General features: G+C 44.3%; 3 protein-coding genes across 3 annotated transcripts in view; 2 read left to right on the forward strand and 1 right to left on the reverse strand.

The window, feature by feature from the left end:
• tmeff1b (transmembrane protein with EGF-like and two follistatin-like domains 1b) overlaps positions 1–2,829 on the forward strand; it is a 5,488-nt gene extending 2,659 nt beyond the window's left edge. Inside the window, exons 7-9 of the mRNA XM_062415033.1 lie at positions 1–110; positions 1,322–1,483; positions 2,745–2,829. The exon at positions 1–110 is cut by the window's left edge and continues 11 nt beyond it. Coding sequence (XP_062271017.1) covers positions 1–110; positions 1,322–1,483; positions 2,745–2,829 — 357 coding nt within the window. The remainder of the gene's footprint in view (positions 111–1,321; positions 1,484–2,744) is intronic.
• A 5,573-nt stretch (positions 2,830–8,402) lies between these two features.
• Positions 8,403–15,101, forward strand: cavin4b (caveolae associated protein 4b). Its single transcript, XM_062415035.1, has 2 exons — positions 8,403–9,023; positions 14,163–15,101. Exons 1-2 carry the CDS (start codon positions 8,658–8,660, stop codon positions 14,739–14,741), a joined length of 945 nt encoding a protein of 314 aa, XP_062271019.1. The 5' UTR covers positions 8,403–8,657; the 3' UTR covers positions 14,742–15,101.
• A 2,999-nt stretch (positions 15,102–18,100) lies between these two features.
• Positions 18,101–25,046, reverse strand: LOC133976837 (dynein axonemal heavy chain 5-like; the record flags this gene model as incomplete). Its single annotated transcript, XM_062415034.1, has 8 exons — positions 18,101–18,430; positions 19,015–19,236; positions 20,017–20,225; positions 21,028–21,160; positions 21,279–21,467; positions 22,251–22,450; positions 23,603–23,753; positions 24,925–25,046. Coding segments are annotated over 8 exons (1,451 nt in total), but the record flags the coding sequence as incomplete, so codon positions are not given.
• Between the last annotated feature and the right edge of the window lie 346 nt (positions 25,047–25,392).

Genomic DNA, 25,392 nt, shown 5'->3' on the forward strand with positions numbered 1-25,392 from the left:
CCTGGTGAGGGGGAAGGGTTCGAGGACGCCCCCGCTCCCTGTCCTGAAGACTACTTCCAGTTCTGTGACCACGGAGAGTGTGAGATGAGACACAACCTGCCCACCTGCAGGTACTGAGAGAGTGTGTGTGTGTGTGTGTGTGTGTGTGTGTGTGTGTGTGTGTGTGTGTGTGTGTGTGTGTGTGTGTGGGGGGGGGGGGGTTAATATAGGGTTAAATTAAGGTTAATATAGTGTATAGTGAGGTACTTGTACTTTACTGTAGTACAGTTTGAGGTACTTTTACTTTACTGTAGTACAGTTTGAGGTACTAGTACTTTACTGTATACAGTTTGAGGTACTAGTACTTTACTGTAGTACAGTTTGAGGTACTTTTACTTTACTATAGTACAGTTTGAGGTACTAGTACTTTACTGTAGTACAGTTTGAGGTACTAGTACTTTACTGTATACAGTTTGAGGTACTAGTACTTTACTGTATACAGTTTGAGGTACTTGTACTTACTGTAGTACAGTTTGAGGTACTTGTACTTTACTGCAGTACAGTTTGAAGTACTTGTACTTTACTGCAGTACAGTTTGAGGTACTTGTACTTTACTGCAGTACAGTTTGAGGTACTTGTACTTTACTATAGTACAGTTTGAGGTACTTGTACTTTGCTGCAGTACAGTTTGAAGTACTTGTACTTTACTGTAGTACAGTTTGAGGTACTTGTACTTTACTGTAGTACAGTTTGAGGTACTAGTACTTTACTGTAGTACAGTTTGAGGTACTTGTACTTTACTGCAGTACAGTTTGAAGTACTTGTACTTACTGTAGTACAGTTTGAAGTACTTGTACTTTGCTGCAGTACAGTTTGAAGTACTTGTACTTTACTGCAGTACAGTTTGAGGTACTTGTACTTTACTGCAGTACAGTTTAAGGTAATTGTACTTTACTATAGTACAGTTTGAGGTACTTGTACTTTACTGTAGTACAGTTTGAGGTACTAGTACTTTACTGTAGTACAGTTTGAGGTACTTGTACTTTACTGCAGTACAGTTTGAAGTACTTGTACTTACTGTAGTACAGTTTGAAGTACTTGTACTTTGCTGCAGTACAGTTTGAAGTACTTGTACTTTACTGCAGTACAGTTTGAGGTACTTGTACTTTACTGCAGTACAGTTTAAGGTAATTGTACTTTACTATAGTACAGTTTGAGGTACTTATACTTTACTGCAGTACAGTTTGAGGTATTTTTATGTGTATTAAAATAGTGCTCTCTCTCTGTGTGTGTGTGTGTGCGTGTGTGTGTGTGTGTGTGTGTGTGTGTGTGTGTGTCTCAGGTGTGAGGCGGCGTACGGTGGTCCTCAGTGTGATCAGCTGCTGGACTTTAACATCCTGTACGTGGTGCCGAGCGGTCAGAAGCTTCACTACGTCCTCATCGCCGCCATCATCGGAGCCGTGCAGATCGCCGTCATCGTGGCCGTGGTCATGTGCTTCACCAGGTACGTCACATGACATCACATCACATGACATCACATCCTATGACATCACATCACATGACATCACATGACATGACATCACATCCTATGACATCACATCACATGACATCACAAGGTTTCAGAAACAGGGAAACATAAAAAGTCACATGAATCCTAATAGTACTGATATTGAGCTGCAGTACCCAGTCTGAGCCAGCAGGGGGCGATCACACTCTGACACACTTCCTGTTAACCAGCCGATGGTTCATTTAATGCCATGTGGAGAACTGTTTGTATTAATTTAAATTACAGATGCTGTATAAATATAGAAGAGCAGGAAGATAGAAAAGGTTCAGATACAAATAATAATGATGAGTTTAATATATAATAACAGACAGAAAACTAAATAATAACAATAAGAAAAGAGGCTGAAACATATGAGTCAAAAATCCAAATGAAGCATAAAAATAAAATAATAGATATACTAAATGTAAGGTTATGTTAAGGTTAAATATAGGGTTACATGAAGGATAGTATAGGGTTCTTTCCTCCATCCTTCATTCCCTCCTTTCCTTCCTTCTTTCCCTCCCTCCTTTCCTTCCTTCTTCCTCCCTTCCTGCCTTCTTCCATCCTTCCTCCCTTCCTTCCTCCCTCCTGTCCTTCCTTCTTCCTTCCCTCCCTCCCTCCTTTCCTTCCTTCTTCCTCCTTCCTCCCTCCCTCGTTTCCTTTCTCCCTTCCTTCCTTTCCTTCCTTCCTTCCTTCTCCTGTCCTTCTTTCCTTCCTTCCTCTTTTCCTTTCTCCCTCCCTCCTTCCGTCCTTCTTTCCTCCCTCCTTTCCTTCCTTCTTCCTCCCTCCCTCCTTTCCTCCCTCCCTCCTTTCCTTCCTTCCGTCCTTCCTCCCTCCTTCCTTCCTTCATTCCCCCTTTCCTTCCTTCCTTCCTTCTTTCCTCACTTCCTTCCTTCCTTCTTCCTCCCTCCCTCCTCCTTCCTTCCTCCCTTCTTTCCTCCCTCCTTTCCTTCCTTCTTCCTCCCTTCCTTCCTCATTTCCTTTCTTCTTCCTCCGTTCCTTCCTTCCTCCTTTCCTTCCTTCTTACTCCCTTTCATCTCCCCTCCCTCCTTCCCTCCCTCCCTCCCTTCCTCCCTTGACTCGAGGACAACACCATGGTTAAACATTTCATTAAACACAGATTTACATTCTCTCTCAGTATTATCAGAGCATTGACCTTTGACCCCACCTGCTTACTACTTCCTGTTCTTTAATGTGTAATTCCCGTCTTGTCCTGCAGGAGGTGCAACAAGACGAAGCGCGGCCGGAGACAGAAGCAGCACCTCGGCCACTTCCCGTCAGGAACTTCCTCCCGGATGATGTAGCTGCTCATTTCCTCCTCTTCACCTTTTTATGAAGACGAGACGTTTTCCTACCACACAGACTCACTCGCATTTTTGATATCTCGACTTTTTTGGTGCCTCTTTTTTTGGTTTTTTACTTAAATTTTTGAATTTCTTAAGGGGCCTTATTTTTACGATTTTTTTTTTGTTTTTCTCAGTCTGGACAGTTTTGATGTTTTTTGTTTTGCTCAGACTCTGAAACACTGTGGATCCTCCCGACCGGAGACAGAAACACTATTGATCTGATCGTATCGTCCACCTCACAAACTGGAACTACACAGATGGTTTTTATTTTATGTTTTTGAACCCTGTGAGACGCTCCGATGCCTTTTTACAGTGTTGTTGTTGTTGTTGTTGTTTAGGTTTGTTTTGTTTTGAAGGAAAGTTTCAAACGTTTGAATCATGGAAGCAATAAATAGAAACAATGAGTTAAATACAGACATTAAACATCTGACCCCGTCTGTTTTGATTGTTCCTTCTTTCCTCCCTTCCGTCTGTCCTTCCTCCCTCCTTCTCTCTTTCTTTCCTCCCCCCACCTTCCTCCCTTCCTCTTTTCCTTTCTCCCTCCCTCCTACCTTCCTTCCTTCTTCCCTTCCTTCTTTCCTCCCTCCCTTCTTCTCTCTTTCTCTCCTCCCCCCACCTTCCTCCCTTCCTCTTTTCCTTTCTCCTTCCTTCCTTCTTTCCTCCGTCCTTCCTTCCTTCCCTCCCTCCTTCTTTCCTCCCTTCCCTCCCTCCTTCTTTCCTCAGTCCTTCTTTCCTTCCTTCTTCCTCCCTTCCTTCTTCCTCCCTTCCCTCCTTCTTCCTCCCTCCCTCCTTCCTTCCTTCCTTCCTTCCTCCCTCCCTCCCTCCTTCCTTCCTTCCTTCCTTCTTCCTCCCTTCCTCCCTTCTTCCTCCCTTCTTCCTCCCTCCTTTCCTCCCTTCCTCCCTTGACTCTAGAACAACAGGAGGGTTAACCTCAATGATATTTACCTTTTAACAGTCAGTTCTTAGTTTACTTACGATATTCAAACATTTTTGCTTCCATGATTGAGACGCTGTACAGAGCTACAGGTTAGTAACCATGTGACCTCTTACTGTCAACTCTGATGGGACAGTTTTACAAGTTTCAGATATTTAAAAGTTCCAATAAACCACATTCAGCCTCGATAGATGTCGTAATAAAGACCGATGATGTAATCATTTAGTCAGTACGTTACTGTAGTACAGTTTGAGGTACTTTTACTTTACTGTGGTACAGTTTGAGGTACTTGTACTTTACTGTAGTACAGTTAGAGGTACCTGTACTTTACTGTAGTACAGTTTGAGGTACTTATACTTTACTGCAGTACAGTTAGAGGTACTTGTACTTTACTGTAGTACAGTTTGAGGTACTTATACTTTACTGCAGTACAGTTTGAGGTACTTGTACTTTACTGTAGTATAGTTTGAGGTACTTGTACTTTACTGTAGTACAGTTTGAGGTACTTGTACTTTACTGCAGTACAGTTTGAGGTACTTGTACTTTACTGTAGTACAGTTTGAGGTACTTGTACTTTACTGTAGTACATTTTGAGGTACTTGTACTTTATTGTAGTACAGTTTGAGGTACTTGTACTTTACTGTAGTACAGTTTGAGGTACTTGTACTTTACTGTAGTACATTTTGAGGTACTTGTACTTTACTGTAGTACAGTTAGAAGTACTTGTACTTTACTGTAGTACATTTTGAGGTACTTGTACTTTATTGTAGTACAGTTTGAGGTACTTGTACTTTACTGTAGTACAGTTAGAGGTACTTGTACTTTATTGTAGTACAGTTTGAGGTACTTGTACTTTACTGTAGTACAGTTTGAGGTACTTGTACTTTACTGTAGTAAAGTTTGAAGTACTTGTACCTTGCTGTAGTACAGTTTGAAGTACTTGTACTTTACTGTAGTACAGTTAGAGGTACTTGTACTTTACTGTAGTACAGTTTGAGGTACTTGTACTTTACTGTAGTACAGTTTGAGGTACTTGTACTTTACTGTAGTACAGTTTGAGGTACTAGTACTTTACTGAAGTACAGTTTGAGGTACTTGTACTTTACTGTAGTACAGTTTGAGGTACTTGTACTTTACTGTAGTACAGTTTGAGGTACTTGTACTTTACTGTAGTACAGTTTGAGGTACTAGTACTTTACTGTAGTACAGTTTGAGGTACTTATACTTTACTGTAGTACAGTTAGAGGTACTTTACTACATGTTGCATCTCTTGGAGGCTGCATGTCGTATATTTGCACCTTTATTAAATGTATCTCCGTGTTTCTGCTAATGTAACATTACGCCTTATATACTCTAGGGGGCGCTCTGTTCTGGGATTACAGGATTATCAGGGACCACTGAAACCCTCGTGGGTATTTATGCTGACTTCATTTATTCTGTTTTTGTTGCGTCTCACAGGAGGAAAAATAAACCCATCGTACGTAACTTTGATAAACTTTATTTTCCTTTTTTTTATTTTTATTTTGTATTTATGATGAGACGCACCTGAAAACCAAAATGCTGTTTTTTCTACTGCTTGAAATAATAATAATAATAATAATAATAATAATAATAATAAGGTACAAGCTGACATGTACAGGTTATTGTTATTGCTTAATTTTCTGATGACGCCATTCAGGAAATGGATTTTTTTGTTTTTTCATGTGTTTTGACGAGCTGATGATAATTTAAATGACTGTTTAAATTTTTTTGGGGGGTTTTTTTGGTCGAGTTTTTTTCTTTTTTTATATATAATTTGTAACAATGGTACGAATTTGTCCGTGTTGGTTGTTTTTATCGTTGTAGAAGGATTAGAGTCGATAAGCTGGGCCGAGGTTCCCTGAAGCGTCGCTGCTCCGAGATCAGATTTAAACGCTTGTAACCGTGGTAACGCAGCGGGTTTCGGTCATGTGACGCTCGTGGGGGGAAAACAGCTGATTTTACTGTAGATGTTATTAAAGTGCATGAACCAGTGAAGTTGTTGTTAGACTGTGCTGTAGATGAACTAGAATTAAATTATGATGTTCTTTGAAACCTGTGTGTGTGTGTGTGTGTGTGTGTGTGTGTCTCAGCGCTTTGATCCGTTTTACCCTCAGAAACTTGACCCCATCTCTTTTGACTGTTCCTTCTTTCCTTCCTTCCTGCCTTCCTTCCTTCATCCCTTCCTCCTTCCTTCCTACTCTCCTTCCTCCTTTCCTTCCTTCCTACTCTCCTTCCTCCTTTCCTTCCTTCCTCTTTTCCTCCCTCCCTCCTTACTCCCTTCCTTCCTTCCTTCTTTCCTCTCTTCCTTCCTCCCTCTCTCCTTTCCTTTCCTCCTTCCTTCCTTCCTCCCTCCCTCCTTTCCTTCTTCCTCCCTTCATTATTTTCTCTGTCCTTCTTTCCTTCCTTCCTCTTTTCCTCCCTCCCTCCTTCCTTCTTTCCTCCGTCCTTCCTTCCTTCTTTCCTTCCGTCCTCCCTTCCTCTTTTCCCTCCTTTCCTTTCCTTCCTTCCCTCCTTCCTCCCTTCCTTCCTTCTTTCCTCTGTCTTTCTTTCCCTCCTTCCTCCCTCCTTCCTTCTTTCCTCCCTCCCTCCTGCCTTCCTTCCTTCCTTCTTTCCTCTCTTCCTCCCTCCCTTCCTTCCCTCCTCCCTCCCTCCCTCCCTTCCTTCCTCCCTCGACTCGAGGCCAACAGAAGGGTTAAACTGTCCCCTCTGATGCATCAAAGTGCACACAGATCAAAGACTCCACCCACGTTAGAGTGAAGGAGTGAAAACCAAGCGCTCCTGTTTAAATATAGAAGTGACGGCAGGATAATTATAGGCAGCAGCTGGTGGAGGCTTTTTAGAAGGCGGGGAGTCCCCTTCTTCTTCACATCCTAACACCTTCCCTCCTCATCCTATGTCTCCTACGTGTTTGGGATTGCAGTCGGCTGCCGTCAGACAGTTTGAACTTCAAGACTTTGAATATGTTTATGTTCCCAAATGTTAACATCTGAATAATAATGATGAAGTGTGTTGGTTTGGATGAGAGGAGCGGCAGGAAGTGAGATGCAGCTAGAGGAGAACATGAAACAAATTACCTTTCCTTCCTTCCTTCATCCCTCCCTCCTTTCCTTCCTTCCTTCCTCCGTTTCCTTCATTCTTCCATCTGTCCTTCCCATATTCCTTCCTCCCTCCTTTCCTTCTTTCTTCCTACCTTCCATCATTCCTTCCTTCTTTCCCTCCGTCCTTCTTTTCCTTTCCTCCCTTCCTTCCTCCCTCCTTTCCTTCCTTCTTTCCCTCCTTCCTTCTTTCCTTTCCTCCCATCCTTCCTCCCTCCTTTCCTTCCTTCTTTCCCTCTTTCCTTCTTTCCTTTCCTTCCTCCCTCCTTTCCTTCTTTCTTCCTCCCTTCCATCATTCCTTCCTTCTTTCCCTCCTTCCTTCTTTCCTTTCCTCCCTTCCTTCCTCCTTTCCTTCCTTCTTCCTACCTTCTTTCCTTCTTTCCCTCTTTCCTTTCCTCCCTTCCATCCTTCCTTCCTTTCTGCTTCCTCCCTTCCATCCTTCCTCCCTCCCTCCTTTCCTTCCTTCCGTCTGTCCTTCCCTTCTTCCTTCCTCCCTCCTTCCTTCCATCCTTCCTTCCTCCTTTCTTTCTTCTTCCTCCCTTCCATTCTTCCAACCTTCCTTCCTTCCTTTCCTTCCTCCCTTGCTTTCCTCTGTCCTTCTTTCCTGAGACAGACAGAGATTGCTTTGATTGACAGGTGTCTCACCCCATCGCAGTGAGCCGCTAGTTCATCTCACCTCAGCTCCTTGTAGGACCCAACCCCCCTACACCCCCTCACCCCTTCCCCCTCCTTCACCCCAGATTTGGACTATCGGGCTCCGGTAACTAACAAAGATGGCAGCAATGGTGCGAGTTAGCTTCAGGAATGCTTTTGGAAAACCTAGCCGTTCATTCGGAGGCTAATGGAAACCAAACCCCCCCCCCCCCCCCCCCCCCCCCTCAACCTACAGGGAGGGATTAAGACTGAACAAGTGAAAAGGTGACGGTTGATAGATGGATGATAGAGGAATAGATGTGAGGGAGTTTCCATTCCCTTTTAATACACTCATGTCCCAAAGAGGTGCAGGGAGTCACTTTACCCTCGCTGTATTTATAGCAGCAGAGAACACAGAGCGAGGCTGGGATCCATGTCACTCTTTATCTCTCATTAACACTCACATTCCTGTAATATCCACTTCCATTTTAAACTCTCTGATTGGTTGAAACCTGCTGAAGTCGTTGGGTGATCGAACACGACTTCAAGCTTTACTTTCATAGCCTTTTATTCTCTTTCAAATCTGGCCCAACGTTGTTAAATCATTGATTAAACATTGTTAAAACTCACCGACACTTCTTCCTCTCAACTCTCCCGCTCTGTGTTTTACCTTCGCTCTCATTTTGGCCTCCCCACCCCCACCCCCCCTTCTATCCATCCTTCACTCCTCTTAAACTCCTGTCATCCCTCCTTCCCTCCCTCCCTCCCCTCTCTGCCCCAGCAGGGTGGAGTCTATCAGTTGATCTGACCGGTTTCAGGATCAACCTCCAGAGTTGTAGAGGGGTTGATCCGGTCCTCCTGTCCCCCTCTTGGCTCTCCTTCTCCTTCCAGGGGAGGCTTCTTTTGTGTTCACCGATGCCTCAACCTTCATTTTTATCTTTTCTGTGCAACTGATTTTCATTTTTTCCTCCAAATTTCCAAGTTTTTTGTCTTCCAACCAAAGAGTTTGTCGGAGCTTGCCTCTCCTCTCTTCGTCCCTTTGGATCACTCGGTTCTAACAGTTGATCAACCAGGCAACTAGCAAGTTAACTAAACAAGCAAGTATGACAGATAAACCGGGCTTGCCGACGGGTAGCGGTGGAGATGACGCAGGAAGCATTATGGCATTGCTGGAGCGCGTGGCGGGCCTCATGGATAGCGTCCAGACCACACAGCAGCGCATGGAGGAGCGTCAACTGGAGCTGGAGAACACAGTGAAGACCATCCAGTCCGACGTCGTCAAGCTGACCACCGACCACGCCGCCACCAGTTCTACGGTCGACCGGCTGCTGGAGAAGACGCGTAAGGTTAGCCGCCACATCAAAGACGTCAGGGTGCGAGTGGAGAACCAGAACGTCCGGGTGAAGAAGGTGGAGGCCACCCAGGGAGACCTTCTGGCCAAGAACAAGTTCAGGGTGGTCATTTATCAGGTAAGACCCAGATGTTTGGTTGCAAAGACACTTCTGTCCTACTGAGAAGCTTTGTGGTTCTGACCATCTGCCTCCTGTAAACTGATTGACAAAGTAGTTCTTCTTGTTTCAGAGCAGTAGAGTGTTTATTCTCTTCTAGAAAGGGTGCTTTTAGGATTTCAGATCAAGTTTTAAACCAATCAATCAATCTCAATCAATCTTTATTTGTATAGCGCCAAATCACAACAAAGTTATCTCAAGGCACTTTACACATAGAGCAGGTTCTAAACCGTATTCTTCTAAAGTTGGTAAGCTGATGTTCCTCCTACAAAACAAACAGAGGTATTCAAGGGTTGAAAGCTTTGAACCACGCCTGAAACACTGAGACTCTTCCTGAACCCAACATGCTTAAATTACTTGAGACTGATGAGACTCTATATAGGAGGACCCGAGGACAGTCATATCCAGTCTAGTCTAAAAAGAACGAATCGGTTAACCTGAACTGACCCGCTTAGACTGATTCAGCCCGACTCTGGCCAGGGTTGGGCCTTGATTATTGGGAACTGAATGAAGGCGTTTCTCATCATTTCTATGACGGAGAACAACACTGAAGTTCAAGAGGCCAGTTGATGTCTAACTGAGGATGAATGCGATAAAAGATTTCAGTCTACAAAAAGGTTAAGGTAGAAAAAAAGGGAGCAAACTTCTTTTGATGTTTCAGCACCCAGATTTAGACCACTAAGAACGGCAGGTCAAAGATCGACTCTATCTATTCATGATATTCACTTGTTGCGAGTTATGAGAGGACACTTGTTAACACTGACAAATGTTGATTCACATTTCTGAGTTCTCAGCGAGTTGAGATGAACAAACTGCATTAGCTGTATGTATGTCTCAGTTCACTGTAGTGGTTGAAATAGCATCAAGCACACGCACACCAGGCTTCATTTTACTTCTTTGGCCTTCACAGTTAGCAGCTGCCAGCGCAATGGTGACCTGGTTATTTTAGCCCTGGATAAACGTCAGTATGCTGAAAGGTTACACCACAGATCTGGAGCACATAGAGAAGGTTTTTCACCACAGAAATAACAATTTGTGAATGATTTTTTTTTGGCTGTTACATTGTAGAAAAGTAATCGTGACAAGGTGCAGATGGAGACTGAGTGATGGCTGCAATAGGTTAAAGTAGCAGTTCAAGCTTTCCATTCCCTTTTTTACTCTTTTATCTTCCTACCTAGGAGCAGTTTTAAGATTTTAATCTTTCACTTCTTGCACAATGGATAGCTTCAGCAGAGCAAAGCAAAAAAATGGTCAAAGATGCCAGTCAACTTGGTATTCCGATGCCAAAATGATGCGATATTAATGATGTAGTTTATGTACTCCACCACCAAAAGGAGAAATAAACAAGACAAGTTTTAGTAATAATAAAGGTAAATGTAGTTGTTGCCAATATAGTCTTAAACCAACTAAACTGCTCAACAATTTACAACGCAAATGACCAACAACTACTTTTGAATCTGAAGATGCTGACACTGACTGCACCGTTGCCCTGGGAGATGGCACATTTAGCTCATCTAATTATTTCATCTGATATTTCGGTCACACTTGGTGGTAAGCTCTTGGTCAAAATGATATGATAAAATCTTAGAAGCTTAGTGAGCTGTCATCTACTCTTCAATAAGTTCAGCTACTGTAATCTGGACTCTGTGAGGTACAGTGTCAGGTTGCAGGATCCTCAGTGAGGTACTGATCATATGAGTCAAACCTCAGGGAGATCGTGTGATTGGTTGGCTGCAGCTGCTGGATGTCAGGCTGCGTTGTGGAAGATAGAGATGCAGAGATTCCCCCATTGCTTATGTTTTCTGAGCATTAACATCATCGAACAACTCAAGACGCAACTTTTTTAAAATTCTCCCTTTCTACACGATCTGCAGCTGGGATGTGGTTATGTTAGGGAAGAGAAGAAAACTGCTGCTCTGTGACTGGTGGCGGGTCTCCAGCATTAATGTCTGATGCATTTAATGACTATTTACCACCTTGACCGTCACACTTTCGCTCTCAGTCTCTCCACATAGAGGACACACGACGCCATGCACTGATGCTGAATGTAAATCAGGATCTGCAGAGTGGTCCAACATGGTTGTAATGTTACTGGGCTTTCCTGAGTGAGATTACAATGAATCAAAACCATTAATGATCTCACTATGAATCGCAAGACAATTACTTGAATGAGATAGTCATCAAACATCTGGTTGGCGCTCCCTTACATGAACCAATTGACAAATACATTCACTAAATTCATATTATTGTTACGCTGTAAATGGAAACCAAATGAAGACACTTTTCGGAAGTATTCACTGATTTTTCCTCTAATTTCTCTGTGATACTGAAACACTGGAAACCTGGTTGTGATCCTCCAATAAATACAGAACCAACCATGACATCATTACGTTTTAAAGCCTTGGGAACTTCTTTTTAATCACAAATAAATAAATATTCAGTTAGCAGAGCTGCTGTGTGGTTTCTGTACTGTAAGTGACTGTGCCAGCTGAGCTCTGACAGACCAGGTTATTCTGAGTCTGAACCTCCACCATCTCCTAATATAGTTGTCTGCTCTCTCTCTCCCTTCCTCTCTCTCTCTGGATTTGCTAACGACAACCTCCTGAATGAGAGTTATAAATCATTTCACTAGCTGCTAAAAGGCTGTGCTTGCTGTTTGATCTGTTCTGACACCAGGTCTTAAGTCAGATTGGTGGAGGGAAATCCTCTGAGTTGAAGCTGTAGGGCTTCAGCACATGACTGTGATGTCATGGGGTCAAATGGGCTCATGACCTTTTACTCTCTCTCTTGGACCATTCCTCTCTGCTCACACTTTAACAGCAGAGATGCCTGCACACTGAAATATTAAACTCTTCTGTAATGCTCAACGTTTTTGTTGGATTAACTGATGAGCTGCTGCTGCTGCTATCTGACTGCCATTAATTCATACTTCAATACTTTAGATAAACATTTTAATTCATCTGTTGCAAAAAGCTGTCCGGTCCTGGACTGCAAAACTGACAGAGGATCGATATCAAATTGCTCAGTCCTGTTCACAGATGCAGAACGTTGCCCTCGGAAATACGTGAACAGTTAAAAGGACAACGTATTGCGACAATTCAACCACAAATCAGAAATTAGAGGCAATGCCTTAAAGTGCACATGAAAACAAGTGTAACAATAGAAGAAACTTTCAGTAGCATAAACTCTCAGTGCAGTGCAGACCTGCAGCAGAGCTTCTTAATGTGGCAGAAACCTCAAATGAAAAGCCATGTTTTTATCTTTTTTTTTAAAAAATCGTTTGGTGCCACTGATTTTGTTACCATGGAAACGTGGCTGTCGGGTCATTTGAAATAAGCCATTACTGTGAAAGTGTCTATCTTGCATCGCCAAAGGCTACAGACAAGTACAAAATATCTTGGTTAGGACTTGGTTAGCTTAGCTTAGCATAAAGACTGGAAACAGGGGGAAACAGCTAGCCGAGCTCTGTCTTAACTTAAAAAAATACACATGCCAACACCTCTAAAGCTCACTAAATAATGTGGTTTTAGTTGTGATCTCTGAAAGAACACCAAACCTGACAACCTGACACTCACTGCACCAACAGCTGCAGTGTGTAACACCGTCTGGAAGCACAAACATCTATTTACATTTCTGTTTGCGTATGGATTAATCAAAACGAGATACAAATGTGTTAATTCATTATCTTTAGAGGTGTCGGTAAAGGTGTACCTTTGAACTTTACTTCCTTTTAGCTTGTTAGCGGACTGCTACATGCTCCTGCCATGTGGCTCAGTTATGACTGCAATGCATTCTGTCAAAGCTTTGGAAATGTCAGCCTCTCTCTCAGGTGTCATATGATGCATGGAAGCACAGATCCTCGTGCTCCCATTTGCACGCTACAGACTAGTTAGCTTAATAGCATTAATAAAAGTTCCTTGCATCATTAAGGACGGATATAAAAACCTCAGAGCATTGGAGGGACAATTAATGGTCAGATTTCTTATATTCCAGCTCAGGTTTTGGTCCAAACTGGTGTCTGAGGTCCTTTGAGAGTTCTTGAAAAGGTTGAAAGAGGTCCTCAGTAGATTTATGGCTTTGTACATCTGTCCAGCTCACATGTCACTACAGATCAAAAGGTAAAAGATTGCCTTGCACCAAACTGCAGAACCCAGTTTAATCAGGGTGTATAAATCTGGTTTGGCACCTCAAATGTACACAAACAGATTTTGGTGGATAGTTTAGGATCAGAAATACTAAATATGTCCGACTCTGTGACCGGCTGTCATATGGTTTCCTTTATAGGCTTGTTTGTTTTGTTGATGTCTGTAGAATTCTGGCTGCTGTTCATCATGAATTGACCACGAATGTGTCTCATTTTGGATCGGGGTCAACCTTCCCTGAGCAAATTACGTCTACAGGGATCTGGTTCAGTTTGCAGCTACGGACTCAACATTTCTGCTCCATTTAATGTTGAGTGTAACCTGATCTTACGGTTTCAGACTGAGGCACGCTGTGACGCGGCCCGAAGCTGAAATTGATCCGGCTGTGCTCCGTATGCTGCTGCTTGCTGATATGTTTAGCTTTCTGCAGCTGAGCATTGAGCTGCAGAAACAGGTGCTGCAGTTTATTTATAGAGACAAGATCAAGGCCTGCACGCTAAAGTCTGCATGACACACTTTAACTAGAACAGAAATAAACCTTACATCAACAATTCAAACTTTGTCCAAGTCCAGATCTTTTGTATCTAAAGCATTGTGTTATTGTTTCATTGAGTGTATTGTATAAAATGTCCCAAATGAACATCATACTGCATTGAAGAAGGCTTTAAACTAGCGATTGAGACCATAAACACATTTTGAAAACGTTTACTGAGGTTAGAAATCAAGTGAGAAGTTGGTGAATTCTCCATTGACTTGTATAGAGACGGAAGTCCTTTTGACACCAAAACGGTCGCCCCCTGGTGGCCTTTTGATAGAATGCAGTTTTAAGTTACTTCCATGTTGGCCTCATTTCAGAGGACAGGAACTCCCCGCCTGTATTTTTTCCAGCACAAAGTTTGTCACAATCATGAATCAAGATGTTCTCTAAGGGTTATTGTTCTGTGTTCTTCTCTGTCAGGGTGACCAAGAGGTGAAAGCCATCACACCAGGCAATGAGCCAGCAGAACACAGTGAGGGCGGCGGCGCCGGCGCCAGAGCCGAGATGGAACCTGACAAGTTCGAGCTCCCTCCAGAGTCAGATGAGGAGTACATGGTGGTGGAGGAGGCCGACTCCTCATCAGCCGGCCGCATGAAGAAGTCGGGCCTGACTCGCATCGAGAGCTTCAAAGCCACTTTCTCTAAAGAGAACATGAGCAAGACCCGCGAGAACTTCGGCACTAAGGTCAACAAGTTCGGCGAGCGCATCGTGACGGCCGAGAGGCGCCAGAAGATCCGCCAGTCTGGCGAGAGGCTGAAGCAGTCAGGCGAGAGGCTGAAGGAGACCATCTCCAAGAGCGTCCCAGCAAAGCTCAACCTGAAGAAGGAGAGGACAGTGGCGGAGGGCCAGGAGGGAGCAGAAGGAGGCTCGGAGGGAGCCATGCCCGTCCCACCTCCCAAGGGCCGGAAGGGCAGCCGGGATGCAGCCAAGGCAGCTGCTGGTGAGAGCAAGGCGGAGGAGTCCGAGGTCCCGATGTACGACATGAAGCAGCTATCGTAGAGCGTGTGACAGTGATGATCTGCACCGTTTTCTATGGACTACTGAGACCACACAGAGCGAGTCAAAGAGAAGTTTTAGGGTCGCTGCTGCCCAGCGGAACTGCAAAAGATGAAGGTTAACATTTGTTTGAACGTTGTTGAAGGAAGCGAGCAGAGAACAGGCCGGTTACAGATTGACTGAACATCAAGAAAAACAACCAAAGATTCCTCCAATCATTGAGGTTTATTTCATAAGCAGTGTTCCTCCTGGACATTTAGAACCAAATCAGCCAATAAATGAAGTCTTTTTTTGTTTTGTGTTCAATAAACACTGACTTTGGGAAATAAATGAACAGTGTTCAGAACTTCTCCACAAAACTTTTCACGTCATCACACCGCTGCTTGTTTTTTGCATGTTGACGAGGTAGACATGTTGGGTGCTAACGCTACGATAAGGGTCATGGGATGTTTGGTTCTGTAATACGGAGAGTTGAGCTTGTGACATGATTAACCCTCCTGTTGTCCTCCCATCTCTTTTGACTGTTCCTTCCTTCCTTCCTCCCTCTTTCTTTAATTTTTCCTTCGTTCTTCCCCTCCTTCCCTCTTTCTTTGCTCCCTCCTCCTTCCATACTTCTTTCCTCACTTCCTTCCTTCCTTCCTCTTTTGCTCCCTCCTTACTCCTTTCCTTCCTTCTGACCTCCCTTCCTCCCTCCTGTCCTTCATTCCTCCCCCCTTCCTTCTCTCCTTACTTCCTTCCTCTTTTCCTCCCTGCCTCCCTCCTTTCCTTACTTCCTTCCTTCCTTCCTAATTCCTTCTTTCCTTCATTCCTTCCTTCCTTGACCTGAGGACAACAGGAGGATTAAAGTTGGAAGGTTAAAAACTGGATATAAGAGAGAGAATAGAGACACATTTTAAGGGACAATCAGGGCAGGAGGCCGTTTGTACACATTGAAGGACTCAATGGGTCCAAAAGTTTGGACTCATATCAGAGATACTGACACAGACCAGAGACCAGAGACAGGACAGGAACCTACCTGGACCTAGACAGACTGAATATACAGAAAGTTGGACCTGTGAAGACGTCAAGTTTGCATTAGTAACGGCAGCGAAAGATTTAAAACCTGTCAGACAGAACGAGAGTAAGTTACTGAGACATTAGTGAGCTGAGCTTCTTTAGATAAGTGGCTGTAAATAAAACCACACTCATCATATTTTATAGATTCTTTACCACGCTTTCATATAACAGGATCATGGAAGTCCAGGTTTCAAAAGCCAGCAATTTGTAATCGATTAATAAATATCTAAATAATTGATAAGTTCATATTTAAGCTATGTATTGTATAAAGTTTAATGTGTCAGTGTCACACAACACAGTCAGTGTTTAAAGCATAGACTGTATGTAAGAAATGGACGTAACATCCGTGACGTCACCCATTGGTTTGTGGACTGCTGCTCGGAGGCCAATAGTATCGGATCTTAGCAGCGCCATCTTGAAAATTTCAGGTGCATGCTGGGAAAAATAAAAACATGGATTCTACTTATATGGGCATCAGGAGGAGCATGAGGCGCCCTCCTGAACCTGTGAACCAATCAACCTGTCAATCACCACGTAGCCACGCCCTAATGCATACCCTGCTTTATCGTCACATATAAAATCAGGGAGGCCAAAATGTCCCAAATGAACATCATACTGCATTGAAGAAGGCTTTAAACTAGCGATTGAGACCATAAACACATTTTGAAAACGTTTACTGAGGTTAGAAATCAAGTGAGAAGTTGGTGAATTCTCCATTGACTTGTATAGAGACGGAAGTCCTTTTGACACCAAAACGGTCGCCCCCTGGTGGCCTTTTGATAGAATGCAGCTTTAAGTTACTTCTGCGTTGGCCTCATTTCAGAGGACCGGAACTTCCCGCCTTTTTCACAGCAGACATTTGGACTTTTTTTACTGGGTAAAGCTCAGTTATAACTTAACGATTTGCCTCAGCATGCCTGTAAATCTAAAAAAACAAAGCAAATACATTTGAGGGAACTTCAGTGTCTGATAAAACTTAAAGTAGTTTCTGAAATCAGTTCAGAAAATAACTAAATTTAACAGTGATGGTGGCGTCGTTGTGTATTCTTCTGTTTGGAAACCTCGACAACCAAAACCAGATTTCTACAGTATTTATTTGCGTTTGAGCTTTTTTTAGCGAGTGACTGCATGGCTGTAGTTTGTCAGTGATATTATATTGAAGCAGATTTATGTTTGTTTTTTTAACTGTCATAATAGTATAAGACTTGTAAAATATATGCAACTTATAGAAGCTAGTAGAAGTGATTTTCAATAAGAGAAACAACAATAATAATGTGTCACTCTAAATGTTAGAGTGCCAAGTTTTAATGGACTTTGGTTTTCTTCTCTGTTGATAATTCTGTGAATTCTCACCGATGCTGTTCGTCTAAGTTTAACGTCAATAAAGAAACAAACACTGACTCGCTTCACATGCTGAGTTTGACTCTGACCACAGAAATCTGTTTTTATTGTTAAATCTTCACAAACAGACACAAAGCTCAATCACAGGAAATGCTTAAATGTGTCTTTAACTTCTAAGTGATTAAAGCTCATCACAATGATTCATCTGTCTTTACATTTGCTTGATACGGATATGAATAATATGATTGATAATAGGTATTATTTTTTAACTTAACATCCTCTAGCCTGTTACTAACCATTTAGAAATGTTTTTAACTGAAACCAACGACGGACTGAAGGAAATCAATCTAAAGATGAAAGATAATTTGGAAAATCATCAGCAGGATTTTAACCCTCCTGTTGTCCTGAGTCAAGGAAGGAAGGGAGGGAAGAAGGAAGAAGGAAGGAAATGAGGGAGGAAGGAAGGAGGGAAGGAAAGGAGGAAGGAAGAAGGAAGGAAATGAGGGAGGGAGGAAGGAAGGAGGGAAGGAAAGGAGGAAGGAAGGAAGGAGGGAAGGAAAGGAGGAAGGAAAGGAAGGAAATGAAGGACGGAGGAAAGAAGGAAGGTAGGTGGGAGGGAGGAAAGAAGGAAGGAGGGAGGGAGGGAGAAAAGAAAAGAGGAAGGGAGGAAGGAAGGAAAGAAGGACAGAGGAAAGAAGGATGGAGGAAGGTATGGGGAGGAAAGAAAGAGAGAAGGAGGGAGGGAGGAAGGGAGGAGGGAAGGAGGGAGGAAGGAAAGAAAGAGAAAAGGAGGGAGGAAGGACAGATGGAAGGAAGGACGGAAGGAAGGGAGGAAAGAACGAAGGAAGGAAAGAGAAGGAAGGAAAAAGAGAAGGAGGGAGGAAGGACAGACGGAAGGAAGGAAGGGAGGAAAGAAGGCGGGGTCAATTTGACCCGGGAGGACGACACAAAGGTTAAAGTAAACACCTCCTTGTTCCTCTGCATGTGACTTGATGTCAGAGGTCATTATGATGTCAGAGGTCATTATGATGTCAGAGGTCATTATGATGTCAGAGGTCATTATGATGTCATTACTTGCAGTCGCAGAGCAGCGCGGCTCCTCGCAGCGTCCAATGCTCCGCCGGCTGCGAGCTCCTCAGCTGCAGCGAGAAGATGAAGTTCAGGTCGGTCCGTCGCGGTTTCTTATAAACCGGACATGAATACAGGCTGACCGCCTCGCCGCCGCGCTTACTGTCGGCCATGTTGGCTGAGCTGACGGCGTAGACGTGAACCACAGGCAGCGGAGTGAAGAGGACCTGAGAGGAGACAGCAGAGCCTCCTATTACATTTTACTGTATTTAACCTTCGGGTCGTCCTCCCTTCCTTCCTTCCTTCTTTCTTTCCTTCCTCTCTCTTTCCTCCCTCCCTTCCTTCCTTCCTTCTCTCTTTCTTTCCTTCCTCTCTCTTTCCTCCCTCCCTTCCTTCCTTCCTTCCTCCCTCTTTCTCTCTTTCCTTCCTCTCTCTTTCCTCCCTTCCTTCGTTCCTTCCTCCATCCCCTTTCTTCCTTTCTTCTGTCTTTCCTTCCTCCCTCGCTCCTTCTAAGCTTCCTTCCTTTCCTTCCTCCCTTCCTTCTTTCCTCCCTCCCTCCTTCTCTCTTTCTTTCCTCCCCCTACCTTCCTTTCTTCCTTCCTTCTGTCCTTCCTTCTTCCTCCTTTCTTCCTACCTTCCATCCTCCCTTCTTCCCTCCCTTCCTTCCTCCCTTCCATCCTTCCTTCTTCCTTCTTCCTACCTTCCATCCTCCCTTCCTCCCTCCTTTCCTTCCTTCTTCCTCCGTCCATCCATCCTTCCTCCCTCCCTTCCTTGACTCGAAGACAACAGGAGGGTTAATATATACACTGACCTTCGGCGGGGACTCAGTGATTTTGGCGCTGCGTCGGTCCCATCCCGCTCCATCCAGGAAGAGGCCGTAGATGTAGACTCCGCCCATGTCCTCTGGGGGCGGGGCCGACACATCCTCCCTCATCATCTTGGTAACGTCGTTGCTAAGGGTGACCGTATCCAAGGCCCAGCCTCGAGACAGGTTGGAGCGCGTCGTCTCCTGACGCATGGCGGTCAAAAAGCCCTGCGGCAAAAAACAGCTGACTCAAACATTCTCCTCTAAAGATTAATTTTTTTTTTTTTTTTTTCAGAACTTTATTGAAAAACTTTCAATACAGTCACAATGTTGACATTTTGGAAATATCGAACAAAGTCTGGCATCTCACATTAAAATAAAAAAAACATACACGAAGAAGGAGTAAGGAGGAAAGAAGGAATTAGGAAGGAAGGAAGGAAGGAAGGAAAGGCGTAAGGAGGGAGGCAGGGATGAAAAGAGGAAGGAAGGAAGGAAAGAAAAGAAGGACAGGAGGAAGGAAGGAAGGAAGGAAAGAAGGAAGGATAGGAGGAAAGAAGGAATTAGGAAGGAAGGAAGGAAGGAAGGAAGGAAGGAAGGAAGGAAAGGCGTAAGCAGGGAGGCAGGGATGAAAAGAGGAAGGAAGGAAGGAAGGAAAGAAGGAAGGACAGGAGGAAGGAAGGAAGGAAAGAAGGAAGGATAGGAGGAAAGAAGGAATTAGGAAGGAAGGAAGGAAAGGAGTATGGAGGGAGGCAGGGAGGAAAAGAGAAAGGAAGGAAGGAAGGAAGGAAGGACAGAAGGAAGGAAGGAAGGGAGGAAGGAAGGACAGGAGGAAGGAAGGAAGGAAAGAAGGAAGGGAGGAAGGAAGGACAGGAGGGAGGAAGGGAGGTTCGAGGAGTGATATAATTTTTGATTTTTTTCCAAAGAATTTGGGAACATTTATCTAAAGATAAACTGAATAATGTGAGGTTTGATCGATGATGTCATCGCTGGCGCAAGGCGTGAACCGACCTGTGGGTTGAAGAAGCCGGTGAGCCAGAACTGGTTTGGCCGTCCGGTGCTGATCCAGCCGCTGAGTTGCTGGTTCCTGTCCAGCAGCTCACTGAACCAGAAGCCCAGCGTAGCCGACGGCCAGCTGAGCCGCAGCCACAGACGAGGGATCCGAGCGTCAAACATGCAGTCGAGAGCGTCGCGCAGGTCCTCCGACATGATGATGGTTCCTAACAGCGTGGAAAATAAATAATATTCATGTTAATAATTTATTAATGTTTTTATAGCAACTTCAAATGTTTATAAATGACAGACAAAACAAAAGCATTAAGATAAGATAAGAAGTACTTTATTAATCCTCCTGTTGTCCTCAGGTCAAGGAAGGAATGAAGGAAGGAAGGAAGGAAGAAAGGAAGGAAGGACAGGAGGAGGGAAGGAAGGAAGTGAGGAAGGAAGGACAGGAGGGAGGAAGGGAGGAAGGAAGGAAGGACAGGAGGAAAGAAGGAAGGACAGGAGGAAGGAAGGAAGGAAAGAAGGAAGGACAGGAGGAAGGAAGGAATTAGGAAGGAATGGAGTAAAGAGGGAGGAAAAGAGGAAGGAAGGAAGGAAGGGAGGAAAGAAGAAAGGGAGGAAGGAAGGACAGGAGGGAGGAAGGGAGGTCAGAAGGAAGGAAGGAATGAGGAAGGAAGGAAGGAAGGAAAGGAGTAAGGAGGGATGAATAGAGGAAGGAAGGAATTAGGAAGGAAAGGAGTAAAGAGGGAGGAAAAGAGGAAGGAAGGAAGGAAGGGAGGAAAGAAGAAAGGGAGGAAGGAAGGACAGGAGGGAGGAAGGGAGGTCAGAAGGAAGGAAGGAAGTGAGGAAAGAAGTATGGAAGGAGGAGGAAGCAAAGAAAGAGGGAAGGAGGGGAAGAACGAAGGAAAAATTAAAGAAAGAGGGAGGAATGAAGGAAAGAAGGTGTGTGTGTGTGTGTATGTATGTGTGTGTGTATGTGTGTATGTGTGTGTGTGTGTGTATGTGTGTGTTGTGACTAACCATCGATGGCCAGTTTGAGGTCAGTGAGCGTGCTCCGTACGCTGCTGATGACTCTCTGCATGCGATCTACTTCCTGCCGCAGGAAGATGTTCATTGGCTGGAGCGGACCCATCTTCTGCAGCTGACCTTTGACCTTAAACACACACACACACACACACACACACACACACACAGAGAGTCAGGACATAGCATTCTTACCTTTCTAACACAACCTTACCTCTAAATATTTCTGCTTGTTAGGAAATAATCACCTCATGAGGGACGTAGTCAGGTGGTAGCTTCTGCAGCATCTCATTGGCTAGTCTCTGCACACTGGCCTCCCTGGTCTCTCCGGTCCCGCCCCCGCTGTCCTTGGGTTGGATGTTGATGATGGTGCTGAGCGTCTCATTGGCCAGGTTGGTCTGGTAGGTGATGTCAGCGTTGGGGTGAAGCCCAAACACCTGAAACAGGAAGATGAAACCATGAAGACTGTTTTTCTTTTTTTGATCAAGGTCTTTTTATTTAGTTTTACAAATTACAGTCTATAAGTTTTCACAGCATAAAATACAGAGTTCACATAGCCAGATGGAAGGAAGGAAGGAAAGAAAGAAGGACGGACAGGAGGAAGGAAGGAAAGAAGGAAGGACAGGAGGAAAGAAGGAATTAGGAAGGAAGGAAGGAAAGAAAGAAGGACGGACAGGAGGAAGGAAGGAAGGAAAGAAGGAAGGACAGGAGGAAGGACAGGAGGAAAGAAGGAAGGAAGGAAAGAAGGAAGGACAGGAGGAAAGAAGGAATTAGGAAGGAAGGAAGGAAGGAAGGAAGGAAGGAAGGAGGGAGGGAGGCAGAGAGGAAAGGAGGAAGGGAGGTCAGAAGGAAGGAAGGAAGGAAAGGAGTAAGGAGGGAGAAAAGAGGAAGGAAGTAAGGAGAGAAGGAAGGGAGGAAAAAAGGAAGGAAGGAAAAGAGGAAGGAAGGAAGGAAGGAAGGAAGGAAGGAAGGAAGGAAAGGAATAAGGAGGGAGGAAAAGAGGAAGGAAGGAAGGAAAGAAGGAAGGAAAGGAGCAAGGACTGACAGAGGGAAAAGAAGACAGAAAGGAAAGATGGAAGGAAGATTCCATTTCAATAATATCAGTCTCCTAGCTAGCAGAGAGCAGAAAGCCAACATCTGAAGATGGGAGTCTAGCTGGACTGTTTCTCTGAGTTCTGATGACGTGTTAAAGAAAAAACGAGTGTCTTTCGACCTCTGACCTCAGGCGAGTCGACCAATGGCAGAGCCTCGATGTGCTGCAGGACTTCCTGGACGGTCTTGGCCTTGGTCGGGACGCTGTAGCCTTTATAGAAGAAGAACTTCTCACTGAAGGTGTTCTCACTGAACCACACACGAGTGAAAGTGTTCAGGAGACGTTTGTCCAGGTCATCGGTCACACGGCCGCCATACTGGACCTCACCTGGGAAACGCCAACTGGTTATTATGGGCTGTATGTGTCATATGGTGTTTAATCGTTCATTGTTGTATCATCTTAAACTTTTAAATCAAGGCTGTCAAACTCATTTTCATTCAAGGGCCAAATATATACAGCCCAATCTGGTCTCATGAGGGCCGGATCATTAACAAGATGGAAGGAAGGGAGGGAAGGAGGGAGGAAAGAAAGATGGAAGGAAAGATGGAAGGAAGGCAGGGAGGGAGGGAGGAAGGAAGGAAGGAAGGAAGAGAAGACAGGAAGAAAAGATGGAAGGAAAAAAGGACAAGAAGGAGGAGAAGGAAGAGAAGACAGAATAAAAGATGGAAGGAAAAAAGGACAGGTGGAAGGAAGGAAGGAAGGAAGGAAGGAAAAGAAGACAGAAAGGAAAGATGGAAGGAAGAAAAGAAGGACAAATGGAAGGAAGAAAGGAAGGAAGGAAGAAAGGAAGAGAAGACAGGATGAAAAGAAGGAAGGAAGGAAGGACAGACTGAAAAGAAGACAGAAAGGAAAGATGGAAGGAAGAAAGGAAGGAAGGAAGGAAGGAAGGAAGGAAGGAAGGAAGGAAGGAAGGAAGGAAGGAAGGAAGGAAGAAAGGAAGAGAAGACAGGATGAAAAGAAGGAAGGACAGACTGAAAAGAAGACAGAAAGGAAAGATGGAAGGAAGAAAGGAAGGAAGGAAGGAAGGAAGGAAGGAAGGAAGGAAGGAAGAAAGGAAGAGAAGACAGGATGAAAAGAAGGAAGGACAGACTGAAAAGAAGACAGAAAGGAAAGATGGAAGGAAGAAAGGAAGGAAGGAAGGAAGGAAAAGAAGACAGAAAGGAAAGATGGAAGGAAGAAAGGAAGGAAGGAAGGAAGGAAGGAAGGAAGGAAGGAAGGAAGGAAGGAAGGAAGGAAGGAAAAGAAGACAGAAAGGAAAGATGGAAGGAAGGAAGGAAGGAAGGAAGGAAGGAAGGAAGGAAGGAAGGAAAAGAAGACAGGAAGTGGGCCGGATCGGACCCCTCGGCGGGCCTGTTCTGGCCCACAGGCCGCATGTTTGACCCCCCTGTTTTAAACACTACTTCATTGTATCTGCAGTCATAAAGAAGTCAGAAAGCTTTCAGTAGAATAAAGAGCATGATAGATGTAGAGAGGTCTGACCCAACATGTAGCGCAGGCAGCTCCAGTTCACGCCTCTCTTAGAGTCCAGCTCATCCAGGTGGTTCTGGACAAACTGCATGCTGGAGGTGAAATCTGCCTGGTTGAACTCGTAGGGGATGTTCCAGCCCAGAGGACCGAACTTACGACGCTCCTGACAGGATGACAGAGGAAGGGAGACGTGAAGAAGAAGAGGGAAAGAAAAAAAGATAGTCACATCCATCAACCCTGACACTGATTTGCTTCCTTCCCATCAGCCCAACAGAAAATAATCCTACAGAGACCATTTGGTTGTTCAGTGCATGTAAGCAAACAGATACCAGTACAGTAGGGCTGGGACGAGCCGCGATCAAATCGTATATTGGCGATTGGAGGGTTGCCAGGCGATTTGCTGTTTATCAAGGCGATATAAAAAAAAAGGCGCACTTCTGTGAGTTAAGAGAGGAGAGCCCCGTTTACAAACAGACCTACAATCTACTTTTTCTCTTCTCTCAGTGCAGGGTACACTGTCAGCCAGCCCTGTGCTGACAGTGATGGGGCGCATCTCTTTGATCCGAACCGACACAGCCCGTTTGCTCATGCTTCGGGGTCGTTCAATAGAGAGTAATTGCAAATAAATATTGTTTTAATGCTTTCATAAATTCCTACAGTGTCGGCACTGCCGTCTTTGCAGGTTAAAAGTTAATGACAGCGACTTGAAGTGAGAAGGAGCACCACGTCTCCGGCTTGTCAGTGCAGCGGTGTCGCTCACTTTTGCATGCATGTGATGCAAAAAACATTAAATATAACGTCATTATAACAAAAAACAATGCCGATTTAATCGTGTATTGGCAATCTAGAGTAATGACGATTTGAAATTTAGAGGAAATCGCACAGCCCTACTGTACAGTAGTGTGCAGGAAGGCAGACTGATACTGATACCTGTACAGTAGTGTGTAGGAAGGCAGACTGATACTGATACCTGTACAGTAGTGTGCAGGAAGGCAGAATGATACTGATACCTGTACAGTAGTGTGCAGGAAGGCAGACTGATACCTGTACAGTAGTGTGCAGGAAGGCAGACTGATACCTGTACAGTAGTGTGTAGGAAGGCAGACTGATACTGATACCTGTACAGTAGTGTGCAGGAAGGCAGACTGATACCTGTACAGTAGTGTGCAGGAAGGCAGACTGATACCTGTACAGTAGTGTGCAGGAAGGCAGACTGATACCTGTACAGTAGTGTGTAGGAAGGCAGACTGATACTGATACCTGTACAGTAGTGTGCAGGAAGGCAGACTGATACCTGTACAGTAGTGTGCAGGAAGGCAGGCTGATACTGATACCTGTACAGTAGTGTGCAGGAAGGCCACAGCGTACAGCAGAGGTTTCCACTGAGGCAGGTTGCTGATCTCTAACTGATCCTGAGTGATGCCATTATAAGTCCTCTTCAGACCAGCTTTCATCCCTGTTGAACACAGATGAGTGGAGATAAGAAAGTGAAGAAATATCTTTTTTTGTGATCTTTGTCCACCTCCTACTTTTCTTTAGCCTCATTATTGAACTCATATACAGGATGTGGGTATAAGTAGTTGTAGTAGTTTGTTGTTTTGTGTTAATATTCTCCTTCTTTTCTCCTCCTTTGGCTCTTAATTAAAAACTAGAACATGATGAAAAGCTGCTCATGCTGTTTATGTTCGAAACCTTAGTTCTGAAATATTAAAAGTGAAAAGAAAAGAAACAACTAATGGATGCTGAAGATGGAAATTATTAAACCTCCGCGTCGTCCTCCTGGGTCAAATTGACCCCGTCTG

Source organism: Scomber scombrus, unplaced genomic scaffold (genome assembly GCF_963691925.1).
Source record: "Scomber scombrus unplaced genomic scaffold, fScoSco1.1 SCAFFOLD_328, whole genome shotgun sequence".
NCBI lineage: Eukaryota > Metazoa > Chordata > Actinopteri > Scombriformes > Scombridae > Scomber > Scomber scombrus.